Genomic DNA, 17,772 nt, shown 5'->3' with positions numbered 1-17,772 from the left:
ATAGGACTTCAATAAATATCTTTCTATTATCATTACTATTATCAATATATGACATGATATTAAAATTCTATAAAACACACACCTTTTTAAATAGCACCATCCTACATATTTTGATTTCATGGTATCAAAAGCATTTCTAATTTGCTTTTGAGTCAAATCCATGCCAAATTTTGTCCACGTTTACCATTAACGCCTCAAGAATGGGAAGAATTTAAGAAGGTGTGTGTTTTATAGAATTTCAAGAAGGTGGACTAATGCTTTTTTTTAAGGTTATAAAAGCACTTTTAAGATCTTATTTCTTTTAAAAAACAAACCGTCTTCAGCCCTAACGTCTGCGCGCCCGCTGACATAAGATGCTTTGCAGATGTATTAATCAAAAACAAACGGAACCTAAGACGTGCTTATCTATCAACTTGCATCAAAATTCATTCAATAATGTTTGTCTTTTATTTATAAAAGAATTTGTATAATGATAAGTGGTACGACCTATCACGTGTCGGGTATGGAACACTTTTACACTAAAAAATGTGCAAAAATCCAAAAAAAAAACCCTAAAAAAAGCCAAAACGGGACGTAACGTGTTTAAATTCAAGCAATGATATAGAGTGTGATGTGTCGGGTCATAATCAAAAATAATAAAATAAAATAAATAGACATGTGTTGAATAATACTTTTAATTTTTATATAAATAGAGTAAAATAATAATACTTATCCATAGTTAATAACAAAGAATTAAGAAATAAAAATAACACGACGCGATTAACATTCATATGGGACAATGGGCTGAATGGTTATAACCCGACCCGATTAAACCCCGCGAACGCCGCTGCCATCAATTGAGAAAGGTATATATTGGAAAATGGTTTTATCTTTTTCTCACAATTAAATCATAATTACATCGATCAAAATCATTGCTCACAAAAATATTTTTTCTTTGATTCAGTTTGTTGATATTACAATAATATTCTTTATTATTGTATTTGTATTACATAGATTGTACTGTATTTCTTTTCATTATGGATGCTATTAAGAAATTCTTTGCTGGATTATCATCATCATCATCATCATCATCTGCATCATCATCTCCATCATCATCGTCGTCGTCGTCTGATTATTCATCTTTTGAAGAACATGTATGATTCTTTATTCTTTTTGTATAATTCTTTATTCTTTTTATTATATATTTGTGTTGATAATCTATATTAATCATGTTTCTTTTTTTCCTTCTCTTTTTATATATATATATATAATATATAAATAAATACAATTATTTAGATGTTAAAAGATGATTCTTTTTAAAGATTTTGATTACCCGATTTGCAGGGATATAATTACAGTTATGTGGATGTTAAAAGATGATTTTTTTCCCTTCTCTATATACATATATATATACATATATATATAGGATATGTATGTATTTCGAGTCAACAGGTTAATTTTAAAGAAAAATATAGCCCATGATTTTCTTACTCAAAATCTTTAAGTGATTATTGTTAAAAAGTTAAAACTCGAACATAATAAAAAAATTTTTGAAACAAAATCAATGTTCAAGTTTGTACATTCTGAGGACATTTGTTCTATATATGTATATATATTTTGACGACGTTCCTTGTCAATTCTTTAGGTTTTTGGAATGGTAGGTGTCATTTCTGAGGATTGTGGTAGTCAGTTTGTTGGAACTCTTGTATGTGTGTTTGTTGGATTGATGGGTAGGATTCCCATTGTTAAGAAGAGTAGTCGTATAGCTGTTGATCAAGGCAAAAGAATGCTCTTATCGCCTTTCTTTGATAAAAAGGTCGCGGGTACTCATAGACCGTCTCCATGTATTGCCTCAGGTAGGTTTATCTAATTGTACAATACATGACAAAATCATTTTTACAGTCTTAAAATTCCTACAATGCTTTGTTTTGCATGTTTACAGCTCGAGGCGATGCATCAGTTGGCGTTCAGTCTGGGTTTCTCTGCCCTACTCTTACTCGGGATAGAAAGTTGATTGGGTGTGAACAGATAACTCTCATTCAGGAGGTTAGCAAGTCAGTTGTGTTCAAGAAACTACATGCCAGCTCAAAGTTCTTTTCCGGTTCATCATCATCATCATCATCATCATCATCATCATCATCATCATCATCGTCGTCGTCTGATGATGATTCTTCCTATCATCATCTTCGACAGCATGTATGATTTTTTACTCCTTTGCTTATATATACACACTATAGACAGAATATAGGCTGGTGCCTTCAATAGTTATACCACTTTTACAGATTTTGTTAACAAAAGTGTTAAATGCACCATAAACTTTGAAATATATATATATATATTATCTTTACAAAAAGTTCTATTTTCATACGTCATATCTCACAATGTGTATATTTCAGGATCTTTGTTCTACGCTTGCTAGCACAACTTTCTACGTGCTTGATGGGATGATCATGAAACCAATTCGAAATGAAGATACTAATGAGCTTGAGGAAATGACCACAACAGCAGCCGGTTGTCATGGAGCTGCTAACAATCTTGAGAGTAAAGATATTGTCGAGAAAGGAAGTCAAATTTCGGTTTTGAGCAAGGGGTACAGATACCAGGTAGGTTTATTTAATAGTACAATACATGACAACTTTTACTCCTTTTGCTTATATATATACATCATAGAGAGTATATATCTGAAATGTTATGGTGTATCTACAATTTTTGCGATAAAATTTTGTAATAATGTTATAACCGGTGTTGGCAACATCGGCCTCTGCCATATCACCTAAGATCAGCTTTACCGTCAGTGGTTTTGCATTAGGTGGCTTCACTTTTTATCTGCGAGAGGTGTCGAACATAAGGAGCAGTCTGTTTGAATTGTACACTGGTGTTACCTTTTTCCGTTTACAGCTGGCAACCGGAACACCGATCTTCACTTTTTCTTTGTGTGTTTTTTTTCTTTCAGATATCGTTTTTTTTTTTTTCACACAGCAAGGGTTTATTAATTTTTGATAGTTTACAACCAGGTAGTATTGGTGTTTTGTATGTATGGTTGTTAGGGTTTGTATTCACAGTGCATGGGTTTTTATAGGTTTTGGTGGTAAGCGATGGTGGTAAGTGAAGTTTAGTTTGTTTGAAGGAGAGGTCAGAGAAGAAGATAGTGTGTTAAAGGATAAATGATTAAACTTTGTTTCTAGTTTTGTTGTTTTTCTTTTTCTCTTTACCGTTGGTGGTTGATGACAGCCTTTTTGTAACACATATATGTGATATTTCATTTTTTAGCAGAGAGTAAAAGTAGATATAACTTCGTGTGATTAACTTGTCATAGTTGCATGATGGAGACCATTCGATGGCAGTGTGTGGTTGGGTGATGAAATGCACTTGCAGCGTGAGGTTGTGTGGTAATTGGGGCAGGTGATCGTAAAGCCGATCTTGGTGATATGGCATAGGCTGGTGTCTTCAATAGTTATACCACTTTTACAGATTTTTTTTACAAAAGTATTAAAAACACCATAACCCTTGAAATAAATATATATATATATATATTATTTGTACAAAAAGTTCTATTTCCATACGTTATATCTCACTTTGCGTATCTTTCAGGATGTTTGTTCTACGCTTTCTAGCACAATTCTTTGTGTGCTAGATGGGATGATCATGAAACCAATTCGAAATGAAGATACTAACGAGCTTGAGGAAATGACCACAACAGCATCCGGTTGTCATGGAGCTGCTAACAATTTTGAGAGTACAGATGTTGTCGAGAAAGGAAGTCAAATTTCGATTTTGAGCAAGGGGCACGTACATCAGATGATTTCGCTATTTGAGAGTAAACGATCAAATATCGTTTTTGAGAAAGAAAGTGAAAAATCTTTTTTCAGCAAGGGGCAAAATTATATGGTGTGTATGAACCCTCTATTTCAGAATGAACAATCCAGTCTCGTTTTTGAGAGCAATAGCAAGTCGGGGCCTATTGGTAGTGAGAATTCAACAAATATTGGTTTGAGGTGTAAACAAGATAAAAAGGTTGTGGGTATTCATAGAGCGTCTCCGTATATTGCCCCAGGTAGGTTTATTTAATAGTACAATACATGACAATTTTATATGTACAGTTTTACAACTCTTGTAATGTTTTCTTTTGCATATTTACAGCTCGAGGTGATACATCATTTATTGTTCAATCAGGGTTTCTCCAACCTACTCTTACTCAGGATGGGAAGTTGGTTGGATGTGAGAATCGACAGGTCAGTTTTGTAACTTCGTTTGAAGTTATTCGTTACATATACAGTTTGTTGTCTCTAAGCTATACTTCATGTGTATGTATACAGGGTAAAGATAAGCGATTAACTTCTGTCAAGGAGCGTACAAGGAAATCGCACAAAGTTGACTTGACTAGGAAACAGGAAATAAATGCTGTGAACATTCATAGGATTGTTCCTAAGGGTGGCAAGCCGATTGAGTCTCAGAAAAGCAAGGTAATTTTTTTCAATATTTCCATTCATAGAATTATTGTATGTTCATTGTGTTGTTTTTAAGCTAGATTTTTTTGTATGGTTACAGGGACAGAAAAAACAGTTAAATTCTGTTATGGAGCGTAGAACCATAACTGGATTGGTGCGGAAACAGCATAAACAAGTAGTGGGTACCCAAAGAACCATTACTGGTGTTGTCCCAGGTAGGTCACTGAATTGGACAGTAGAGGATAATATGATTGCAAAAGTGTTGATATTTATATGTATTATTTTGTGTATATGCAGCTCAAGGACATATACCTGTTGTTCGATCAGGGTTTGAACGACCAACTCTCATTCAGAAATATAGCAGGTCGATTGGGTCTGAGAAACTCCAGGTCAGCTCAATATTTTTATATCAATGTGTGTGTATGTGTACCATGTGATATTGCTAAGCTAGACCAATGTCAATAATTACAGGGATCAGAGAAACTATTAAGTTCTGTTGCAGAGAGTAAAAAGAAGCCAGGGATCATCAACTCAAGCAGGAAAAATCATATAAACGTTGTGAGTACGCGTAAAGGTCGTGTTGATGAGAGGTCTTTTCAGTCAGTATCCAAAACAAAACCAGGAAACATCGATCCAAGCAGGAAGAATTTGATGAAGGTTGTGAGTACGCGTAAAGATTTGGTTGATGAGAGGTTTCTTCAGTCGGTATCCAGAAAGAAAGAAGGAAACATTGACCCAAGCAGAAAAAGTGATATAAAGGTTGTCAGTACGCTTAAAGGTTTTGTTGATGGGAGGTCTCTTCAGTCTGAATCCAAACAGAAGAACGTTAAAACTGTTCCTCAGGTACCATCTTATAAAGGTGGCAAAATCAGTTCTACCTCTGAGCTCAAACCTCAGTGGAAATTCTAGAGTAAGACGGTGACCATGAGCTACAAGTAAAGCCATACAATCTATACAGCCAGGGATGTTTCAGTACATAATTTTTTTTTATATTAAATAGATACTTGCTACTTTCTAGAAACTTACTTTTGTTCTTGTGTATGTAGGTTATGAAGAGTGCACACAACTCAACAAGTTATCTCCAGTTTTTAAACATGAGGCCAACTTTAAATATAGGTAAGCAGTTGCAAGGGTAAAGGTATGTGAAAATCGAAAAGACCATTAAACACTGACTGCATTGTTTTTAACGCATGAATTACGATGGTAAAGGTATGTCAAAACAGACTTCCACATGTCCACACACCATGAACCGCCCACTCCCCCCCTCCGAAAACTCCCACCCATCATAACCCCCCCAACTCCCCCACATCATACCCCCCCCCCCCCCCCCCCCCACACACACACACACAAAAAAAAAAAAAAAATTCATTAGTTGTGTTGCTTCTGACGCTGGGAAGTATTCGTGTAATAAACTCTTTATGTTTCTACCGAAACTATAAAATATGGTATATGGGGCTGTGATGACATAAAATTGCGTAAAGTTTGAGATTCAACCTTATCGTGGCAGGGTAACTTTTGTATTGCAGCCATGGCGGTTTTATTCTCGTTGCACTTTTTTATATAGATCTGAGCCCTCATTGTTTTTATCTTGATGGATTGGCCCTGTTCAGTTTCGACCTAGGTCTGTAGTAAGTTGGTTTTGGCTTGGTGGGTTTGGGTTTGCTACTTTCCTGTATTAATTTCTAGGCTCACTCTGCTGTTCCACACACACACAAAAAAAAGTTCTAGGCTCATGCGGATTTTCCTCATGCCACTTTGGTCTCTATTAAGGTTTATTGGTTCTATTTTCACTTGTGTATCAAGTATGGGGTTGGGTTGGCCCGATGGCCAGATACTTTGTTTTATTGAGCTCAAAGATAATGTAGATTTGGTTGAGTGGTAGTTTGTTCTATTTGCTGGTGCCTAGATTAATATTTTTTGGTCTTTTATTGTCTGTTAGAACTGTTGGCAAGTCATAGATGTTACATGTGGGTATGGCCCATTAAATCGACGTTCGTCGGACTGGTTGGATGTAGCTCCAACTATATATAGCTTATAGCTCTTCACTCTTCTTATACACGGTTAGGTTGACATATGGGTCACATATGAGTCTTGCCTAATGAATCTATGCACAAGTCCCAACAGTCTGGCAGGTTAGATCAGAAGAGTGAAAACATGTACTCATTTACCATAAAATCAGGTGTTTAGAGAAACTTTTAAGGCTTGGAAACTGTGAATTTTTTCCTTATTCTTGAGTTCCTGTCAGCTTAATAAGGAAAGTGTATTCACATCGGTGGATTAAGCTCTATATTTGTCCAAAAATCTTGAACTGGTTCACTGTTTGGTTCTGGGTATGACCAACCTGGAAATGCACCTGATATAACCAACTTCTTGGGCAGTTAATAACATAGCTTGAGCTAAATGACCATTAGTAGAATAACTTAGTAAGTATTTGTGTTTTCGTAAATGAGTTGATAGATGAGTTTTTTGCTTGTTATTGTTGGTTTCAATTTGATGCATTTTGGTTTGTAGTCTTGTTATGTGGTTGTTATGTGTTTTATTTGAACTCAGTTTATAAGAACACATAAATGTGCTAACATAATTTTTAGTTTGTAGAATCGTTTAATTAGACTAGGTTTGTTTGATATATCCTATTAGTTGTGATTTCCATCGAATCTTTATCTGTCCTGTTAAAATTCGTGTTTACGATGGACCAAATTCTTGTTTTAACTTGTAGATCTATTGTATAGGTTCAGTTGATAGACTATGCTTTGTGTTTTCGATAGACCAGTTTTCTTTGTTCTTACTATTATTTCTTTTACATATCCAAACACATTTACGGGCATCATAGATGTAACTTGTAGGTCTATTGAATATTTTTAGTTGATAGACTATGATAATCTATATGTTCATTAATGAGTTGATAGACTAGTTTTTGCTTGTTCTTTTTTTCTTTTTTTATTGTGGGAATTCTGTTTTCCCTTCATAATGCATAATGGTATATTTTCATAGATATAACTTGTAGATCTACTAAGTTTCAGTTGATAGACTATGGTAATCTAGGTGTTCATTTATGTGTTGATTGACTAGTTTTTGCTTCTTAATTCTTATTCTTTGTTCTCATTATATATATTAACTTTTTGGAATTTTGTTTTCCCATCATAATGCATATTGGTAAATTTTCATGTTATTTATTGATGCTTAGCTTCAATGTTTTATTTTTATGATTATATGACTTCGCGGAACCATTGAATATATTAGTTTAAGTTATTGCTTGTCAAAGCTGTTAAAAGCTTCATTATATTTCATCCATGTAGTCATTACATTACACCTTGAGTTAAAAGCGAACATAATGTCTCTTCTTAGACTTGTTTTTGTCGAGCATGTGTTTCATATGCTTATTATCTTCTCTTTCAGTACTTTGTTCTCATGTTTTTAAGTCATGCATGACTTTAGTGGTATGAGGGACTGCTACCCCATGTGTAAAAGTTTGTAGAATCGGTTAATAGAGGCTTCTTGGAGTTTATAGACTCGTTTTGGCCTTTACAACTCATTAAATTTATTCTACTTTTTCTGTGTTACTTGATGTTATATTCTTTCATGATTTGGTGTGTGCAGGCCATAATTGTTTATGTTAGTCTATTTTTCTATTTGAGTGTTTCTTATTACTTTTATGGTTGATCTTATACTAGGATTATACATACATATATATGTTCCCCAACCCATGTACGTGAGTTTGGATAACCGCTTACTAGGTTAGTTTAAGTTGATAGACTCGTCTTTGGTTGTGAAGCTTAGTTTATTTATCAATCTGGTTACAATATGTGTTTTCATTTTGACCCCCACTTTGTGGAACAATCTTTAAGTTGACTGATCATTATCTGCTTATGGAGTCGGTTAAATCCCTTGTGTCAGAAAAACACACCTTAATACCTCTAATTTGTAGTTTCTCTTTCAATAACCTGTAGAGTCATTTTTACCAAGTACAACAAAAACAAGATTATTGCTTCAATTCATGCACATGTTAATTTTACTTGGTTGATTGCTCAATTTTTGTATCTAGTTTGATTCCTTTTATAGATATGGCACCCCCGTATATTAAACTTTGTGAACCACTGAATAGTGCACTTTGAGTTGATTTATATGTTTCTTTAGATTTTTGCTTGTGACGCTCATTAAAATGTTCTACTTATCTGCGTTTTCGTATCCATCAGTCAGCTTGCAATTATTTGTTCTCACTGTAATTTCTCTTGCCATATGGTGATGCATTGTTTATGTGGTTTGTATTCTAACCATGGATTATATTTGACTTTGTAAAATCATTGAATAAATTGGTTTTAGTTGGTAGCCCCAGTTTTCCTTGTGAAGTTCATTATTTATATGTTTTGTTTGTTAAGGATATTTGTCTTCTTATGTGACATGACGAATCAGTTACTGCTTTTCGTTATCTTGGTTTGACTATATCTTATCTTGGCATGCTCTCATGTTACCAAGCCTTGTGCGGTCTCTATGTTTTACTTTAGGCTTGAATTGACGAAGATTTAGATGCACCCCAGTAGATCCAACTTTGTTGAGCCGTTAATAGAAATAGAATAACATAGTAAGCACTAAGCATCCATGATATCATAAATGAGTTGGTAGACAAGCGTTGTGCTCGTTATCGTTCCCAATCTAATTCATTTTGATTTGTTCTTCTGTAGTTATTATTATATTATGGTATTATGTAACTATATATTATTGTTCTAACTTAATTTATAAAATGTGTTTTTTCATACATGAGTTGATAGACCAGTTTTTCTTCATTACTAATATTATTAAAGAGTTATTTGTATTTCTTTTCACTTTTACCTGTTTTCACTTATCTGCTTGGGTATAAATGTTGAACTATTTGAGTTAATTTTTAGACCCATTTTGGTTGTAAAGGTAATCATTTTTTTACTTAGTTTGGTAATGAATCTATGTGTTCATTTATGAGTTTATAGAACAATTTTTGCCTCTTATTGCTTGTTCAGACTAGGGTTCATGTGATATTTGTTTTCATGTACTTGTTTCATCATAGAAGCTGCTGAGTTAATAAATGAACTTGTGTCAACTTTGACAAATAGCCGTTTATAGGTAATTCAAACCTTCTATCCTTTTACTTTAGGCCCAGTTAATGTGTATAATGTGCATCATAAAATACTGTCATCACAATGTTTCTTGTAGAAATTATAATATTTCCTTACACCTATATATATTACTTGGTTACCCCCATGTCATCCTTACCTATGCTTTGCTTACTGATTATCGTTGTATGATCGAAGGGTATTCTAGGGCTACATTTATATGTAGGTTAGAGGTAGCAAAACGGGCCAGCCGGTGTTACTATACAACTATGTGGTCATTTATGAGTTTATAGAACATCATCATTGGGTTGGACTGGATCCTGAATCTTATGGCTTTGAAAATAAGGATTTGTGTGTTCAACTCATTGTTCTGTGGGCTGTATGACAAGGAGATCAAGACAGTTGAGCACATGTTTTTTTTTTTTTTTGTGAAGTTGCTATGGCTGTTTGGTATAAGATTTTCCTAGTGGTGTAAGCTCCCCAATTTTTCTTTTTCGGTCAAGGATCTGTCAAGGTGCACCAGCATCCCAAGGAAAACGACAGCAGGTGATACAAGGCATTTTGTTTGTCACGGTATGTGGAAAGCTCTAAATGAAATGAAGTTTGTCAATGGCAAGATTTGTATAGATAACATCCTGCAACAAGTGAAAGCTCTTAGTTTTTCGTGGTATGATAATAGAAGCGAGTAAAGTAGTTTTGCTGTAATGTAACTCTATTGTATGCTCTTGCCTAACCACCATCTTGGCGGCTAGTGGCTATTGTGAATAAAAGTCAACTTTTCTAAAAAAAACTTATTCTTAGATTGTACGAGCCAAGGGTGGATCTATTCACCATGGACCTAGGTTATCTTAGAAATTCTTTTGGTAATCATTAGCAAACGATATTATGGACACATGTTAAATAAGGCTGTGGACCTAGGTAAATCATGAAAATGGAGATTATGTGTATGAGAAATGGTGGAGTTTTTAGATTGTGAGTTGCAGAGAAGTGAAGAAGAGGAAAAAGAAATAAGAAAGATGGGGTCTTGCAGGGAAAAAGCAGAGGAGAGTTAGAAATAAAAGGTGGGGTTATAAAAAACAAAATGTGCATTAGTACTTGTATGGGCCAAATATGTGATGCATACTTAATATGATTTAGTAAAAGTTAGATGTTTTAAGAAAGATAAGTAAATAAGATAATTGATACATATATTTGCAAATTCTTTTTGTTAGTAAGATAATAAATTTTTTAATGTAAATTTATATACTCGTAATCAACAATAATGGCCATTTTAAGTTTGTAGCAATTTACATGAATTAAACACATATAATCAAATTACTATTTTTCATAAAAATCATCACTATTAATGTAATAAAGAACTTTTTTTAGACTATATTCAAAATTATCCTACTTATACTCAATTCTTAGATTTTCATGAAACATATGTAACTCCTAGTTTTATGAATTATGATTTAATATGGAATCATACACGTAAGTAATAAACATATAAACATGCTTTAAGACATACTTATCATTATTTTTTATTACATTGGAATCTTTTATCATAGTAAATTTCTAGGTATATCCTAAAAAGTTATGAACTATAAACGAGAATTTGATTTAGAACCCGTTTTAACTTGCCCCAACCCGGCCATTAACCAACGTGTCTAACATGTCCATATCGCTTCAATTAATTTGGACACACGTGATTTTGAGTTCTGGATCCGCCACTGGTAAGAGCACAATTGAAAAAAAAAATTCCACCATCAAACCCAAACGAACAAAATAGAAAAACTTTTGAAGCTTGTAGAACCACTTAAAAGGTTGCTTTATGTTAATAGACGCGTAATGCCCACAAAGCTCACTACTTTTTCTATCCATCCATCCTATAAGGATCTTCGTTTTCATATGCTTGTGATTATGTTTGCAGTAATTCATTTTGGTTTTGTTATCATGTTTTTTGGTCATGCAAAGGTTTTTATCTTAATTTTTTTTTTTGACTCGGACCATATGTATATTATAGTTTCTAGGATGTTTTGTTTGCGGCTATGCATGGTTTATACGCTTATAGAACTTTTAGTACATTAGCTTGAGTTAATAGATCATTTATGCTTATGAAGGTCATTATACTATCTCTTATTGTTCCAAAATTATAACCGAGCTCGAGTCGAGCCCTAAATTCATGCTCGAAATAATTATCGAGTCGAGCTCGAGTTTTACATAGCTCGGCCCGAATACTTATCGAGCTTTTCGAGCTTTCCATATATTATGTATATATTTATATATATAATTCTTAAATAGTAAACTTCTAGTTCTACAAGGGCTATTTGTATAAATTTTGCTATAATGGATATATATTTTCGAGCTTTTCGAGCCGAGCTCGAGTCATATTTATAGACACAAGCCAAACTCGAGCCTTTTTCGAGCCGAGCTCGGGCCAACACACTAAAAGCTCGTGAGCTATCGAGCCAAGCTAGCTCGGCTCAACTCGACTAGATAACAACCCTACCTTTTGTAGTTATTTTGGCGGTATGCGGTGCTAAGTTTGACATATGCTTTTTTATTTATTAGTTGTTGAATAATATGGTTTTATGAAACAACTTTCGTTAGCTATTTAAAAAACCGGCACCAAAATACATGTAAACAATATATAAAAAATACAACGTGCGTAGCACGGGCCATTAAGCCCTCGTAATGTAGTAAAGATATAGTGAAAAAAAAAGCTGTTTGGATGACAACTGGGGTAACAGTTGATCATATGTTAAGAAGCAGAAGCACTAGTATGTAATGCAACTAAAGAAGCATAGATGCCATCTTTGATAGTAACAAGCGTCTCGTGTTTCCCTTTCTCTGCAATGACACCGTCTTTTACGACAGCTATAACATCTGCTCCCTGGATTGTGGATAGCCTGTGAGCCACCACCACAGTGGTTCTTTGTACTATAACTCGGTCAAGTGCATCTTGTACGACTTTCTCAGATTCAGCATCTAGCGCGCTAGTTGCTTCGTCTAGTAGCAAAATCTTTGGAGCCTTTACGATCGCCCTTGCTATTGCCACTCTTTGTTTTTGCCCTCCAGATAGTTGGATTCCTTTTTCTCCTACACTTGTATCATACCCCTAAATAAATTCGCATAAACAAGTTTTAGATCCCTTATTATTGTACCAAAACTAGTTTTAGCATCAATAAATTATGTATAGAAAAATACCAAGTTTAAGAATATTATAACAAACTGAATGAAGGTTAGCTTTACATTTTGTAGTCCACTGATGAACTTGTGGGCATTAGCCAATTCTGCAGCAGCTAAGACTTCTGTTTCCGTGGCTTTGCCTTCCTTTCCATATGCAATGTTAACACGGATGGTTTCATTAAACAAGACAGGCTCTTGGCTCACTAAACCCATCTGCTGCCTTAACCATTTTACGTTTAGCTTTTTGATCTCAACTCCATCAATCAATATCTCACCTGAATCGGTATCATAGAACCTTTGCAGGAGAGATACCACAGTTGATTTCCCACTTCCACTTTCACCAACAAGTGCTACAGTCTTGATAGTCATATATGAATGAAATTAGCTTTAAATTTTTTTTATAAAGTTTTCTAGGATGAGAAGATGTTTTATACTTTGTTGAAATGATATTAAGATTTGGAGCCAAGAAAACGAACAAGTTAAAATGTTGCAGAGGGTACCTGGCCAGAACCAATGTCCAAACACAAGTCCCTGAAGATTTGATTTTCGGGTCTAGATGGATACCTAAAGCTAACATGACTAAACATGATATCGCCTTTTACATTTTCTAAAGTAGTCCCAGTCTTGTCTGAATGGTCTATTTTTGATTTCTGGTCAAGAAGAGCAAAAATTGAAGCAACAGCAGTTTTGGCTTTTCCAGTGTCTGGATAAATGGAACCTGATTGAGAAACACTTATGGCCGCCAAACTCAAGCCCAAAAATACCTTGATATAAAGAAAACGATGTACAATCACTGAGGAGTGAAAAGAGTAAGCTGCACTTATAATGAGTAAGCTGCGCTTACCTGAAAAACTTTAGGGAATGTAGTTTTCCCTGCAGCAACGAACCGTGCTCCAATATAAAAGCTGGTTGCATATACTACAAATAACAAAAACGACGACAGCCCAAATCCTGCAGCGCTTACTACCCCTTGTTTAATTCCTTCTTTTTGAGGCCCTTCACATTTCTTTTCGTATAACTCCATCACCTTATCTTCGGCACAAAATGAAGCAACTGTTCTAAAGCTTCCTATGGCATCACTTGCAATTTGACTTGCCTCCTCGTATAGTTTCTGAAAGAAAATACTAGTTTTCATCAGATGTCGTCGCTGGAAATGCAAATGGACAAGTGGACAAATTTGGGATTTGTTTTGTTAAAATTTCGAGCTTGTTTGGGAAAAATGAAATATTCAAAGACGTGCATATGAGCAAAACAAAACATACGCTTGACATTTTCAGTGAAAACAGATTGGATCGAGTTGTCTTGACTGAAACCCGTCCTAACCAGCCCATTTTGTTACCTCTTGTTTCTGCAGTAACAGATTCTCACTCATATTATTTTTTTAAGAAAATGGAACAAGTAGCTCACCTTTGTATCCCCACTAAAGCCATTAACAAATTTCACTTGAAGATATCCATGAAGTCCTATTAGTGGTAACATTGCTAAAACTATAAAAGCCAACTGCCAGTTCCCCAAAAAAGCTATTATTAAACCTGCCAGCGCGGTAGCTGTGCTCTGAACAAGTAACGAAAGACTATCTCCTACCAAACTTCTCACGGAAGCTGCATCTGCAGACAGCTTTGCACCAATCATACCACTAGAATTCTCTGTTTTGTCAAACCAACTTATCTCCATCTGAAGCACTTTTTCAAAGCATTGTAGTCGAATTCTTCTTATCAGCTTACAACCGGCTACACCAAAACAATACGTTCTTACTGGTGTTGCAATGAAATATGCCAAACCAAGTATAAAAAGCATCAAGGCCCAAAATTCTGAATCCTTCCGAAGCACATGAGCTGGTTTAAAAAAAGTCTTTACAATAACTGAAATAAGATACCCGTATATAGGTAAGATGATACCGCTAATTACAGCTGCTACAGAACCTAATAGTAATACTAAGATTTCTGGCTTGTTCATATAGACCAGGCGAAGAAGTGAGACATTTGGAGCCGTGTAAGTTACTGTTTGTTTATCATGTCTCGGTACCTCAATACCATTGATGGAAAATGAAAGGCGAGTACTTTTACTAATATTAGATGATTCTTGTCTTAAAATAGAGTTGGAGTGATCACTTGTATATCTTCCAGAAGTCACAATAATCTCTGGGCTGTCCTGATCACCTCCTTTCCTTTCCGAGTAATTGTTGAGCTCTTGTAATTGTAAAAGCTGGCTGTATGCGCCTTCTAATAGCTCAAAATGTGAACCTAGTTGAGAAACATTAAAAAGTATAAGGTTTACATCTTTACTTGTCTAGTGAAACATGAGTTTTTGAAGAGAAAACCTTTCTCTACAATCTTGCCATGGTGAATAACGGCGATTACATCAGAATTTTTTATTGTGCTCAATCGGTGGGCAACAATAATGGTCGTACGGTTAATCATGATTCTATCAAGTGCCTCCTGAACAATCCTCTCTGACTCTGCATCAAGAGCACTTGTAGCTTCATCCAATAGTAAAATCTTTGGGTCTTTTAAGATTGCCCTGGCTATTGCGATCCTCTGCTTTTGTCCTCCCGACATATGACTTCCATGCGAACCAACCATAGTGTCTAGTCCCTATGTTTGTTATACAAAAGCAGAAATTAGACAAAATATGATCGATACCGACAATAAACACAGCATGTGATTATGAGACTGAACCTGGGGGAATTTCTTTATAAAATTTGTAGCATTAGCAATCTTAGCTGCCGCTTCGATTTCTTCAAGTGTTGCACCATCTTTTCCGTAAGCAATATTATCTTTAATAGTGGAACTGAACAAAACGGGTTCCTGGCTGACAAGAGCAATCTTTCCTCTAAGCCATCTCAGTTGGTAGTCTTTGATATTTATGGCATCGATAAGAACTTCACCTCCTTGAGGGTCATAGAACCTTTCTATGAGGCTAATTACGGTTGACTTCCCACTTCCACTTTCTCCAACTAAAGCTGTGGTTGTGCCACTTGGTACCACAAGAGAAAACCCTTCAAATATCATCTCATTCGGTCTAGATGGATAGCTAAAAGTAACATCCCTTAGTTCAATATCACCACGAATGTCGTCCAGTTTCTGACCAGTTGTGGCAAAAGGATCTATCTTTGACTTTCTATGTATTACCTGGAATAGTTTAAAGGCTGCAACTCTTCCAGCGGTAAATGCACTCAAGCACGGTGAAGCCTGCCCTAACGAACTGATCATCAAAGCATTTTTTTGTTAGCTATTTAAAGGATCATGTCGAGTATTTCAAGAAGCACCAATGCACTTACAAGGAACTATATAAGACGGCGAGCATTATATTTATGACCTGTCCGCCAGTATATCCTTTTTCTATAATCATTCTGCCACCAAACCATATTGCTAACGAGTAGCAACAGAATACACTGAACATCAATATACCCGAACCAAATCCAGCAACCAACCCTTCTTGCACCCCAGCCCTGTAAGCTTTTGTAAGAGATTTTCTATACTTGGCAATAGCTTGTTTCTCCCCAGTGAATGAAACAACCTGTCATAAACAACTAGTCATTAATCTGCGTCATGTCATAGTTTGACTTTTTGAGTCTTTTTTTTTATCTTTGACCGTTAATATTTTTATTTTCTGTTATAAAACATCTGATATTAAGTATATGAATGGATTGGGTTTTCAATGTACTTTTCATTGATATAAATTTGATCAACTATTGTATAATGCAAACACAAATATTTACGGTCAAAGTTAAAAGAAAAAGATTCAAAATGTCAAACTAGGATATTTAAAATGGGATGGAGGGTGTATAAATGAAGACGAAAAGGAAGAGGGAAAGGTCATTTCAACTAATTCTTACAGTTTGGATAGTGCTAATTGTCTGTTCAACTACGGTGGCTCCATCAGAATAAGCAGCTTGTCCCCTGGACATTAACTTTGCCATGATAACCGTAACAAATGCAGATGAAATCACGACAAGAGGAATTGAAGATAATAACACAAGGGATAGAAGCCACCCCTGTGAAAAAGCAATCACAAACCCTCCAAAGAATGTTGAAGTCAACTGTATAAATTTTCCAACCTACAGAAAATGCAACCGAATTTATCAGTTTTAAACTCATATTCTGAAACATAGAGTGTTGGAGATTAACCGACTATTACTCCATGATCACAACAGAACCTTTTCTCCCATAGCGTTATGAATAATTGTAGTATCACCAGACGTACGTTCCACGATTTCTCCAGTCTTGGTTTCTTGATCAAAATACCCCACGTCTTGCCTCAATATTGTTTTCAAGTATAATCTTCTGATTCGTGCAGACTGCCTCTCTCCATTCACCATCCAGCAACCTACCTCTACAAAGTAAAAAGAAAAATATGGCTTCTCGGTTAGACATATTAAACTAGCAGAATGAAGTTAGTAGGCAGTTAGTGTAAAAAAGCTTACGAAGAAATGCTGCAGCACCAGCCCCCAGAGCCAAGTAGACGTATTTTAGAGATACCTGAAAGATTATATGTATACTAATGACAGGGGGGGTATTGAAATTGTTGGTAATCGACAAGAGATAAAATGACATCATGCTTTAGAATTTCATTTATCGTTTATTATGAATATATTCTACCTTGGAAACTTGATGAACAATGGCCTTGTTATCAGGAGTCCCTCCAAATACGTCTATTAGCTCTCCAAAGATCAATGTCTGAAGAGGCATGGCGATTCCACTTCCAATAGCAGTAATTGTTCCAATGACCATAAGCATATGGTCAGTGGAGTCTGCAAAAGAAAAAAGCTTGTAATATGGAACTACGCCACTTGCTTCTTTCTTTGCGTTGGGCGTCTCAGATATATCTGGAGGTTCTGTTGTTTCTTGAATTGGTATACGACTTGTTGATGCAACGCCTTTTTCTTGGTCCACTTCTTCAATACGAGTACCACTCTTTCCATCCATTACTCAGTCGCAAGACTACTTTAAATGCGGTTTATAATTACTTTCTTATTTACAAACACCAACTGGCCAGTGCGACAAGAGAAAACCAAGGGACTATGTCATTAAAAATAGAAAGGAATTATTCTGTTCACCGATCATCATTAAACATAACACATGTAATCATCA

General features: G+C 35.2%; 2 protein-coding genes across 2 annotated transcripts; one reads left to right on the top strand and one right to left on the bottom strand.

The window, feature by feature from the left end:
* Nucleotides 1–1,630: 1,630 nt before the first annotated feature.
* On the top strand, nucleotides 1,631–5,717 carry LOC122608378. Its single transcript, XM_043781477.1, has 9 exons — nucleotides 1,631–1,835; nucleotides 1,922–2,175; nucleotides 2,376–2,582; nucleotides 3,571–4,033; nucleotides 4,120–4,211; nucleotides 4,296–4,442; nucleotides 4,528–4,642; nucleotides 4,725–4,816; nucleotides 4,899–5,717. Exons 1-9 carry the CDS (start codon nucleotides 1,634–1,636, stop codon nucleotides 5,334–5,336), a joined length of 2,010 nt encoding a protein of 669 aa, XP_043637412.1. The 5' UTR covers nucleotides 1,631–1,633; the 3' UTR covers nucleotides 5,337–5,717.
* A 6,406-nt stretch (nucleotides 5,718–12,123) lies between these two features.
* LOC122607286 (ABC transporter B family member 11-like) lies at nucleotides 12,124–17,427 on the bottom strand. Its single transcript, XM_043780226.1, has 12 exons — nucleotides 17,281–17,427; nucleotides 17,106–17,160; nucleotides 16,839–17,014; nucleotides 16,518–16,739; nucleotides 15,960–16,198; nucleotides 15,358–15,883; nucleotides 15,000–15,273; nucleotides 14,087–14,922; nucleotides 13,524–13,778; nucleotides 13,180–13,443; nucleotides 12,743–13,036; nucleotides 12,124–12,608 (listed from the first exon to the last, which is right to left on the bottom strand). The coding sequence occupies exons 1-12, from the start codon at nucleotides 17,416–17,418 to the stop codon at nucleotides 12,252–12,254; spliced, it is 3,636 nt and encodes a 1,211-aa protein (XP_043636161.1). The 5' UTR covers nucleotides 17,419–17,427; the 3' UTR covers nucleotides 12,124–12,251.
* Between the last annotated feature and the right edge of the window lie 345 nt (nucleotides 17,428–17,772).

Source organism: Erigeron canadensis, chromosome 7 (assembly GCF_010389155.1).
Source record: "Erigeron canadensis isolate Cc75 chromosome 7, C_canadensis_v1, whole genome shotgun sequence".
Taxonomy (NCBI): Eukaryota; Viridiplantae; Streptophyta; class Magnoliopsida; order Asterales; family Asteraceae; genus Erigeron; species Erigeron canadensis.
The sequence above is the reverse complement of the archived record's forward strand: the minus strand, read 5'-3'. Positions and strand labels throughout refer to the sequence as shown.

Excerpts from the sequence above, each read along its gene's own strand:
- LOC122608378 (XM_043781477.1), top strand. The coding sequence starts at position 1,634 with ATGGTAGGTGTCATTTCTGAGGATTGTGGTAGTCAGTTTGTTGGAACT. Across the intron at positions 4,212-4,295 it reads TTGGATGTGAGAATCGACAG|GGTAAAGATAAGCGATTAAC; the intron begins GTCAGTTTTGTA and ends GTATGTATACAG. Across the intron at positions 4,443-4,527 it reads TTGAGTCTCAGAAAAGCAAG|GGACAGAAAAAACAGTTAAA; the intron begins GTAATTTTTTTC and ends GTATGGTTACAG.
- LOC122607286 (XM_043780226.1), bottom strand. The coding sequence starts at position 17,418 with ATGCTTATGGTCATTGGAACAATTACTGCTATTGGAAGTGGAATCGCC. Across the intron at positions 17,015-17,105 it reads TGGTGCTGCAGCATTTCTTC|AGGTAGGTTGCTGGATGGTG; the intron begins GTAAGCTTTTTT and ends TTTACTTTGTAG. Across the intron at positions 16,199-16,517 it reads CAATTAGCACTATCCAAACT|GTTGTTTCATTCACTGGGGA; the intron begins GTAAGAATTAGT and ends TGTTTATGACAG.